The 11,097-nt window shown below is 34.0% G+C and overlaps 1 protein-coding gene across 1 annotated transcript; it reads left to right on the top strand.

Annotated features, from left to right (window-relative positions):
• LOC147392052 (alpha-terpineol synthase, chloroplastic-like) lies at positions 1-3,655 on the top strand. The gene is made up of 7 exons (XM_086459415.1): positions 1-233; positions 330-594; positions 1,677-2,049; positions 2,167-2,391; positions 2,483-2,621; positions 2,730-2,978; positions 3,076-3,655. The coding sequence occupies exons 1-7, from the start codon at positions 102-104 to the stop codon at positions 3,364-3,366; spliced, it is 1,674 nt and encodes a 557-aa protein (XP_086315541.1). The 5' UTR covers positions 1-101; the 3' UTR covers positions 3,367-3,655.
• The last annotated feature ends 7,442 nt before the right edge of the window (positions 3,656-11,097 follow it).

Raw genomic sequence — 11,097 nt, forward strand, 5'->3', positions numbered from 1 at the left:
TGGCTCTAAGTTCATACCTCCAAACAGTTCTAACTTCTTCTTTCCCTATCTTTGTACCCAAATGTTTCCCACATAAACTTCTACTAAGAAGCTCTTCTTGCATGACCCTTCAACATGTCCATTGCCTTACCAGTAATCAAATTTGTGATCCGACTGTTGAGAGACGATCGGCCAACTACCAACCTAGCCTTTGGGATTTTGATTTCATCCAGTCATTAAAGGCTGATAACACAGTAAGATTAATTACAGTAATTGATTATTAATTTAATTTAATTTTCTCTATAGGAGTACTTTTTATTTTAATAGATTATTTATACTAATTTCCACAGAGGGAGATGTACGTGAGACGAGCCAAGAAGTTAGAGGATGTAAGGTGTATGATCAATGATGAAGATGTGAGACTATTAGATCGGCTTGAGATGATTGATAACTTGGGAAGATTAGGTTTGGGCTATCTCTTCGAGAAGGAGATCAAGAGAGCGCTGGACCGAATAAGATCCACCAAGAATTACAATGCTGGGAGTGAGGAGAGTCTCCACGCTGTTGCACTTCAATTTAGATTCCTTAGACAATATGGTTATGAGATATCCCAAGGTACTATATTCTCTCTCCCTCAAATTTTACTCATCCAAGTAGAAAAAGTTGTCAAATATTTCTCTAACTCATGCTTGTTAAACTTGGAAGTGTTTTTTCTCAACAAATACTTATCTCAAACCTCGTCGGTATAAGTAGAATTACTTGTGAACTATGTATAGAATTCCATTGGAGTGCTGGTGAGGAAGCTGTTTTTGGGTATCGGTGGTAGTAAACTAATAGTTGTGCAGATTTTCTTTCCAAATTAGGTTTGGTGTCGGTTATTGTCATTAGATAGGTAGTCAAATGAATTCTTCTAAAACTCGTCGAATCGACTCAGTTGGATTTCTCGGTGAATCGGTCACAAAACTTGAAGGAATCAACTCACTGAGTTTCAACGTGAAAACTTGTTCGAGTCAAACCATAACTCGGCCCATTGATGCACCAATTCAAATACTGAAAATGCATTTCCCAAAATCCTGGGGCGGATTTACAGTGGGGGCAATGGGGTCACTTGCCCCCACAAGTATTTTAAAACTTGTAGGGTTAGATTAGTTTAAGATTACATCTAACTCCGAAAGTTAATTCGTATTTAGTCCCAAAAGTCAGTTTGCACCAAGCAAAAATTGAGTCTAGCCATGAAAGTATAAGGGTTCTTTTAATCAGTAAATGAATGAATCAAATTTCATTGCTTCTTCACCGTACAGCATTTTATTGTAAATCAAGAAGTATTGTTGTCTATAGTAATTAGTAAATGATTATTAAAGAGGAGCACAACATGTAACACAAAGGGATTGGGACATTACCAACATTTTGTGGCGATGCTTTTTAACATGGACTTTACCATAGCCTCAACCCAGGCCACTGTTGAGGCACTCTATCAGTGACCATTATGATTACATGCATTTTCCTAGGGATGCATCTTTCTTGGGAATCCCTATCATCCCAACGGTCACGTTGGTGGAGAGCCAAAAACTATGGGTTGAGGCTAGCATTTTAACATTGTAGACTTATATCTAATCTTATTCTATCTTTTGTTAAAATCACGAAAGGTTTTGGTAATTAATGGATTTTATTTAATTACATAATTTTATGAGTGACAGATGTTTTCAATGGTTTCAAGGACGATATGGGTAATTTCAAGGCAAGTTTACGTAAAGATGTAAGAGGAATGTTAAGTTTGTATGATGCTTCTCACCTTGGTTTAGAAGGAGAAAATCTCTTGGATGAGGCCAAAGCTTTTACAAGTAGACATCTAAAGAACATTAGAGGGTACATACCCCCAAGTCTGGCTAAACTGGTGAACCACTCCTTGGAGCTTCCCTTGCACTGGAGGATGCAACGCTTAGAGGCTAAGTGGCACATTGAAATGTGCATGAAACAAAATTGCATCAATCCTAATATACTTGAATTGGCAAAGTTGGATTTCAATATGGTCCAATCAGCACACCAAAAGGATCTGAGAGATTCATCGATGTAAGAATATACAAATATAATTTGAGTTCAGTACTTTTTCTTTTTTCATGGGTTTGATCTAAGTTTACCCGAAATGCGTCCTGATACTCATTTTGATATTCTGTCCCATATATTTAGTTGGTGGAAGGATCTTGGCCTAAGCTCACACTCCGAATTGAGCTTTGCTCGAGACAGGTTGATGGAGTGCTTTGTATGGACTGTCGGAACAATCTTTGATCCTCAGTTTGATTATTGTAGAAAAGGGATTACAAAACTGAATTCACTAATAGCAACGATTGATGATGTTTATGACATCTATGGTTCCTTGGATGAACTCAAGCTCTTTACTAATGTAGTCGAGAGGTTGGTGGGATATAAGTTCCAATTACTTAACTTGCAATGTTACCGTTTTAATTGATCAACATTTTATTGAAATGTGGTTGGTTATTTTCAGATGGGATATTAACGCAATGAGTACACTCCCGAATTATATGAAGATATGTTTCTTATCTTTGTACAACACCGTTAACGAAATGGCTTTCGATACTCTTAAGGAGCAGGGTTGGGACATCATACCATACCTAAAGAAAGTGGTATTGCTTCAGTTATTAATTCCATTTAAATCATTATTTTCATTCTCTTGATAAATTCATTAGTATGGCTAACATAATTTATTTAACCATTTTTACCTTTTCTTTCAGTGGGTAGATTTATGCAAATCTTACTTAGTGGAGTCAGAGTGGTATAACAGTAAATATACCCCAACTCTTGAGGAGTATCTAAACAATGCATGGATTTCAATAGCAGGGCATGTTGTGATGGTTCATGCTTATTTCTTTGTAAAACAAGAAATCACAAAGGAGGCATTAGAATGCTTAGAGAATTACCCAGACATTATACGTTGGTCGTCAATGATTATTCGACTTTGTGATGATTTGGGAACTTCTACGGTGTGTGGGAGACACATTTTCTAATTTTTAGATTTAGTGTTTGGTATAATACTAGAATCATTTTTGTGGAATAATGCAATTTTCTTTTGTTTGATAGGTTGAGCTAGAGAGAGGCGATGTTCCGAAATCAATCCAATGTTACATGCACGAAACTGGTGCCTCCGAGGAAGTTGCTCGTGAACACATTAGGCGTCTAATCAATGACACGTGGAAGAAGATGAACAAATATCAAGCAAATGATTCTCTTTTCTCCCAAACTTTTATAGGAATTGCAGTAAACCTTGCTCGAACTGCCCAATGCGTATACCAATATGGAGATGGTTTTGGTGCTCCAGACAGAGAGACCAAGGATCAAGTGTTTTCGTTGTTAGTTGAGCCCATCTTATAAATAACAGAACAAAAAGCTTCTAAAGGTACCAACTTAGCTAAGTTGTTATTAGCGTGTGGAGAGTTGATCCCACGATCTAGGTCCAAATCCCAATTAACCCACTTTCATTGACCTATAACCTCATTGCTTGCCTAACCAAAAAGAAAAACAGAATAAAAATAAATGTAGCCATTTAATGGCCCCATTATTTTATGGATAATGATTGAGTTATGTTATGCGATCACACCCAATTTACTGAAATAAGGTCAACAAATATCATAGTGTTGCATGACATTTTGTCAATCTAACAAAACATCGTGTTGGTTTACATTGATGAATTGCTTGGCCATGTTTATGTTTGCTAAGGTTGGTATCTACTTGGATTGCCCTTGGTGGGAATGTGATGAGCCAAGTTTGGCATCTATGCTAGTTGGAGATGACCAGGACATTGTTTTATAATAATCCTATTAGTATTTATATATAAATACTTGAATGAAATCCTAATACGCATAAGCTCTAGCTGTCTCTAACAAATTTAACCTAATCTTACATCAAACTAATTATTATTATTTATAAAAATATGATTTGGTGTATAAGAGTACACCTCATGATTACAGTGTTTCATATTTAATACTCTAATACCCACTCTCAAACTTACTGTGAGGATTGAAAATTACTAGGATTTATCAATCTTAAAAAAAAAACATGGTCATTAGGAGTTTGACAAAATTTGAATTATTGAAATTGAGCACCTCCATCTTGGATGAATGTGACTATCATTGGAGAGTTATCTGTTAGAATTTAAGTATACAAATCTTTAACATAACCTTTAAACTATCATTTCCAATAGGATCTAAAATCATTTACATATCTCAAGAGTACTATTCATGTTACCAATAATTAAGTTAGGGTATTTACCTTATGCCATAACCAAATTGTTGATTCAATAAATGTTGGAGGAATGCATTTGCAATCCATGTGTTTGACGAAGTGTTCGAACCCCAATTATTTAATTCTTTTAGTTTTTGACTCTTCTTCTCCCTCCTCTCTATATGGATCGGTTAGGGTTCTAGTGATTGATGGATTTTACTATTTTAAAACTCTCTCTATTATGAGATTATTGATCCTCTTTTATAAATGGAGATAGAAGGCATAGAATTCCCCTCTTAGTAAGATTTATATCCATCAAGATTTCCTACTAAACCTAAGAGAGTATTTTCTAATTCCAATAATATTGAGAATTCCTTTCAATATTAACATCTATTATTATTATAGAATCCTTGTGTAATTAAAACACGAAACCATGAAGTCAATGGACCACACAATATATTGAATTCTAACATTATTAATATGTGAACTTGTCTTATTGATAATGAGTATCCTGATGATTAAGGTTGACACTAAAGGACTGAACAACACTAAAGATCAAGATTGCATGGAGTCTTATGGGCCTTAAGAGAGACTCAATGTAGGCTTTGTCGTGGGCTTCATTGTTAACTATTGCAGCTTTAGGTTGAAAATGGTCTCAATATGACTCCATCACGAGCTCAATCATTAATCTAGTTTGAGGATTAATTATTTCAATTAGTTTGTCTATTTTATCTCAAATGGGCTAATTAACCATATAGTCTTGAACATGTTTGGGTTGGATTTGGCTAGTTTGAGGTTGGCCGGGCTAGGAGAACTTATTTAAGCATAGAGGTTTTAGAGAGTGTAATTGAAAATTTTGGACTTCGTATTTATAAGCATGAATTAGCAAAGAGGTTGAATGATGGTGGATTAGGCTAATGGTCTAAGATAGATTTAGGGCAATGATATTACAACACCATTATATTATAAATAAACGACAAAATGATTTTAATAGATGATGTGATTTTATAGTAAGATCACCTATGATGGTTATTCCTAACATGATGGTGTGGTAATACCATTGCCCTATATTTATTTTGAGGAGCTTATACTGGATATGGGTAGTGGATTTGATTCGTATTTCCATTTGGGTGACTCTTCAATGAAGGAGTGGAGTCCCCAATTATATTGTGGGTGTGTAATTACATTGATGACTTGGATCAATAGAATGAGACCAAATAGCCACTAATGCATGAAGAAAGTAGGCCAAGAGAATCCATGTAACATATTAAAAGTTAATTTAGTTCATTTGACGGATGAGTGATTCCAGCTGAGACCCTCATGTGTCAACTCTTGTGAGTCCAAAATAAGTCTCATATCCAAAGTGACATGTGCCAATGCTAAACCACTTGGTTAAATACGGTTGAGTGATCGGGAAATAGAAATTGTAAGGGATTAATGTGAATCTAGAACGGAGAATCCTAAGTAGAATTGAGATTCTAATTACGATTATATTCCCCAATCAAAATTAGAAGTACATGGGATAACATAGATAAGGAAAGATACATAAATTGTAAGGGATTACTGTGAATCTTGGTTGGAGCTAGAATGCTAAGAAGGATTGAGATTCTAATTACGATTATATATATTCCCTCATCAAAACTAGAAGTATATAAGAAATCATAATTTTGTGCGGAATTAAGAGGATAAAGATAGAAAGATTCTATTTTTTTTTTAAAAGGATAATGATCAATTGCAGGATTTTTGAAAGAAAATTACAAAAGGAGATTAGAATTCTCCTCATTTATAATCATAATTCCCTTAGATTATTCTTGCTCACTTGATTGTTGGATGATCTTAATCCAAAAGAATCTCAAATTTTAGATTGCTTTTAGCAATCAGAGAGGAATGATCATTAAGATTTGCGTTTGGATTGAGGTAATTTTTTTACCTACATATATATAAAATGTATGCTAGTTGTTGCGAGTAAGCATCACAAAATTGTTCTCTCTTGTTTACTGGTACCTCAAGATCTTTTAGGAATTATAGAAGAAGATTTATTTTGTATCTACACTCGTTAGAAGTGTTTTTAGGGAGGGGTCCTTTCAACCCCAGCTTACCAATAAAAAAGAAGTTATTTATGGGTCTTGTTGATGTTTGCCCTTATGTCACACGTTAAAGTGCAATAAATACACTTCGAAAAATTGAATTTTGTACAAAAACATGGCCTAAAAAAATAATTTTTTTTTACTAAAATACCCTCAAATGCATATTCCCAAAGTGTAACAAAACCCATTATTTATTGAGAAAATTACACTTTGACCCCCTATAGTTTGGCATAATTCCATTTTGACCCCCTATAATTTGGCATTCCATTTTGACCCCTAATATTTTGATAATTGCACTTGCCTCCCCTTTAATATATGTGGTTAAAATTTAGATGTTATTTTACTATCTTACCCTCTTATTTTATGTTATTTTTTTTATTTGAAAAAGCATATTTTAAAATAATAATTGAAATTCCCCGCCTAGGTATTCATTGAACTGATTTTTTCACTGACATATTTTGTTTAAAAAAAATAATAACATTTTTAAAAGGGTAAATTGATCTTTATAAAAGGAATTTAATAGTTAAATTGACCACAATTTGACGATAGGGGGGTAAGTGAACCCCTTAGATAATTATAAGAGAGGTAAGTGCAATTATGAAAACATTAGGGTGTAAATTTGCCGAACGTTGATTGGTATAATTTGCAGTAGATCTTACCTTGTCATGAAAGGAATCTTATTATGAAATAAGACGTTTCTTAAGTGATTATTAAGTTTTTTTTTTTTTTAAATATATTTTTTATAATTAGTACGAATGTTAGTTGCCCTTAAAATGGCACAAATCAGCCAAAGAGTTGTTCTCCAACCCTCTCTTTTCTGACTACCCACGTTGCATACTCAATCAACTCCCCAAGAAGTACCAAGTTCGGAACTGAAAATCTGTACTCCTCGGGATACACAGTTCCCTTGAGATACGCTTTTTTTATTTTTACAGATCTACGGCTCTAGAACTTGTAACGTTAGGAGAGTCAATTGAGTATACCACGTGGGGTAGTCAGATTATCACAACTCTATTAAAAATTATTACTAAATCAACTTTTAGAAATTAATTCACATCTAGAAATGAACCATATGATTTGTAAATGAATTTATTCATTTTATTGCATGTAATCTAGTAGTTCTAATAATTTCTCTTTATGGGAAACTGTTCTCCATGTGAATTTAATTTTGAAATTCTAAGTTCTCCAAGTGAATTTAATCTTGAAAGACCTACACACGCTTTCCATCTGAACTATGTTAAGAGGCCATGTGTTACAATTGGGAGTGGTATATGTAGGAGGTTCAAGGTGAAGATGGTTAACCAAAACAGCTACCATTAATTTCCCCATGAAACCTCTTCTAGTTAGCAACTCCTCTTGCATTACTCCTGCACATGGCCATTGCCCATCTTGTACTCGTAAAACCTGTGATACATTGGTTGCTAGACGATCCGCCAACTATAAACCTAGCATATGGGGTTTTGATTTTATTCAGTCAGTGAAAATGGACTACAAGGTAGTCAAAGTACCATTTGGTGAGCTGAAAATGACGAAATTCTGATTCCGGCCCACTATACATCTTAATTCCCAAAATATGAAAATTGAGATTACAGATTTTTCAAAGTGAGGATCTCACTAGTTTGAAGTATTGAGATCACTGCGTCACTTTTATGATCAGCGTCATTGTCACTTTGAAAAAAAAATCAGTGATCTCAATACTTTAAACCAGCGAGATCGTCAGTTTGAAAAACCTGCCATTTTGCTCTTCATTTTTTGGGAATTAAAATGAATAAATAACCAGAATGGGATTTTCATCAAAAGTCTATCACATTTTGGGAAATTTCACTAATTACAATAGTTAATTACTATGTTTTTAAAGACAGAGAGTTGACTTGAAACTAATAGGAGTGATAACATTTTTATGATTTCTATCAATTTTAATTGGTTATATGATCATAATAATACGTTCTTCTTTTACTTCCACAGGAGGAGATGCGTGAGAGAAGAGCCAAGAAGTTGGAGGATGTAAGGTGTATGATCAACGCTGAGGATGTGGAACCGTTAGATCGGCTTGAGATGATCGATGATCTGGGAAGACTAGGTGTGGGGTATCTCTTCGAGAAGGAGATCAAAAGAGCTTTGGATCTCATAGCCACTGAGAAATTTCTTGCTGAGACTGAGCAGAGTCCCCATGCCGTGGCACTTCGCTTTAGACTATTGTGTAAAAGCCTCGTGAAAACTCTTACACACAATATTGATGATTGCTTTAAATCATATGAACAAATAACAAATATGCAGTTAAAAAAAAAAAACACTCCAATCACAAGAAAGAGAAACAGATTTACGTGGTTCAGCGATAGCCTACTCCACGGGCAGCAAGGATCGATAGGCACACTCATCCTTCGTGGGAATTTTTCTATCAGATGATACTCCTCTTGTTTTGGAACGAGATTTACCCCATCTACCAGATTTCCTATTTTCTGATCTGCCCCTTACAATCAAAGCTTCTGATGTTGCGCCTCCACAGGCCTGTTTGTCCTTTTTCCGATACTCATTATTTATCAAGGCATTAGACACATCATCAAATTTAATTTCATCTTTCCCTTATAGTAAAGTAGTAATTAAATGCTCATAAGTATTAGGTAATGAATTTAACAGTAACAATGCTTTGTTCTCATCTTTAATTTTAACATCAAGATTCTGTAAATCAGCAAGAATTTTATTATAATTATTCAAATTCTCATACATCGAAATACCTTCTTTGTACTGGAAGTGGAAAATTTTCTTCTTCAGATAGAGACGATTTTCCATGCTTTTGGTCATGTGCTTGTCTTCCAGTTTCTTCCACAACTCTTTAGCCGAAGTCTCTTTCATAACAAAATACTTTTGATCTTTAGCAAGACAAAGCCTGATTGTGCCACAAGCTTGACGATTGATCTTCTTCCAAATATTATTTTCCATCTCTGTAGGTTTATCTTCAAGAGTAATATCTAATTCTTTGATAAGGTCCCAATAATGTGATTTTGGGACCATAATTTCACAAATTCTATCACATTTTAAATATTAATCCCTTTAAATAATTACAAATTTAATTATTTCTCCAAATTAAGAGAGCTAATGAGATTTTATTGCTAATTACAGATGAATAAAGCGCACGTGGAAGTTATCAAATCACGAAACGAAGTCGGTTATAATGTGCGAGCAAAAATGGAGCATCCAACAAAATCTCGAAGAATTTCGCCCTAGTGCTCCGCGGTGATCTCAAGGAATTTTGCCTTGAGATTTGTACTCAAATTTTCAGATGCTTCGTCCGTTGTAACTAACTGGTCCTCTTGAATCAAACATCCAAAAAGTTGACCCAATAACCCGATTACGAATGTTATAAATTGGAGGGTTGATTTCAAAGAAAGGTACTCTGATTTTATCTCTGTTTTTCCATTTGTAATTCTCTGCAATTTTCTTTGGTTTCTTAGTTTTTGATAGAGAACTCTTGATTATAGTGAGAACATCAAGAGTGATCCAATCTTTAGTATCTTTTTGTAATTCTTTTGGGAACTATTAAAGAAGGATCAAAGTGCAGCATCATCTTCTTCACCCATCTTCTCCTTTCTTTTATTAATCTCTGCAACTTTAATCCTTGCGATGATAGGCTAAACTCTCATTAGAGAAGTCAAGAATGCTGGAGCAAGTTCACTCTATTAATGCTATTTTAATTTGTTATTTCTATTTTACATGTTAAGTCTATGAATCTCTTTAGGATAAGATTATCATTATCTAACTCATACTTCCAATTCAAGCTTTGATAAGTGTTACTTAGAGAAGTTCAAGAACACTCATACTCTGTGATGAATGAAAGCATAAGTCGGATAATCTCGTTTAAATCAGAGATCTTCATGGATACTCTTGGGTTACAATTAATAGTTACATCGAATCATCTTCCGATCCACAAGCAATGACTTGCTACGTGGATTGAGTCATATTTAGAATGATTCAGCATTATGGATGATTTGTAATGGTAGACTTGAACTCTCTAAGCCCTCTTTCACTAGTTTCAATCTCTCCTTTCTATTGCTAATTTCCATTTTCTAATTTGCTAAAACTCTGTTTTGTTTTTAAAACCAATCTATTTTTGTTTAACTCTGTTTTGATTTTTAATCCGAATGAACATTTGAATCCCAACTGTCCCTGTGGAACGAATTCGACTTACCATAGTCCATATCTTACATCTATATTTCTGCAATTCATACAACAAGTTTTTATAACGATTACTCTTGTTGAGTCAAAACATCCAAAACTTCACATTGCCACATGTCGAAGTTATTTGTTATATCGAATTTAGCATTTGAGACCATAGTCTTTGCTGCTAATACCGATTTAGAAGATGATTCGTTTAACATCTTTTCCTCCAAATATCAAATCCACAAACAATCACCAATCACAAAAAAAAAAAAAAAAAAATTTCCAATGCCAAGGTTGCAACCCAAGCTCTGATACCAATTTGTTGTGCAAAAGCCTTGCGAAAACTCTTACACACAATATTGATGATTGCTTTAAATCATATGAATAAATAACAAATATGTAGTTTAAAAAAAAAAAAAAAAAAAAAAAAAAAAAAAAAAAAAAAAAAACACTGCAATCATAAGAAAGAGAAATATATTTAAGTGGTTCGGCAATAGTTTACTCCATGGGCAGCAAGGATCGATCCTCTTTTTTTTTTTTACTTCCTTCAAAGAATTTCGTACATCTCTTGTTTCTTTAAAAAAAAATAGAGAGTTCTTTTTTTTTCTTTCTATATCATACTAATAGAGACGTAACT

This window comes from Akebia trifoliata, chromosome 11, assembly GCF_017979445.1.
Source record: "Akebia trifoliata isolate Shusen 1 chromosome 11, ASM1797944v1, whole genome shotgun sequence".
Lineage (NCBI taxonomy): Eukaryota > Viridiplantae > Streptophyta > Magnoliopsida > Ranunculales > Lardizabalaceae > Akebia > Akebia trifoliata.

Coding starts and splice junctions, on each gene's coding strand:
- LOC147392052 (XM_086459415.1), top strand. CDS start 102: ATGACCCTTCAACATGTCCATTGCCTTACCAGTAATCAAATTTGTGAT. Junction 234..329: donor CATTAAAGGCTGATAACACA/GTAAGATTAATT, acceptor TAATTTCCACAG/AGGGAGATGTACGTGAGACG. Junction 2,622..2,729: donor TACCATACCTAAAGAAAGTG/GTATTGCTTCAG, acceptor CTTTTCTTTCAG/TGGGTAGATTTATGCAAATC.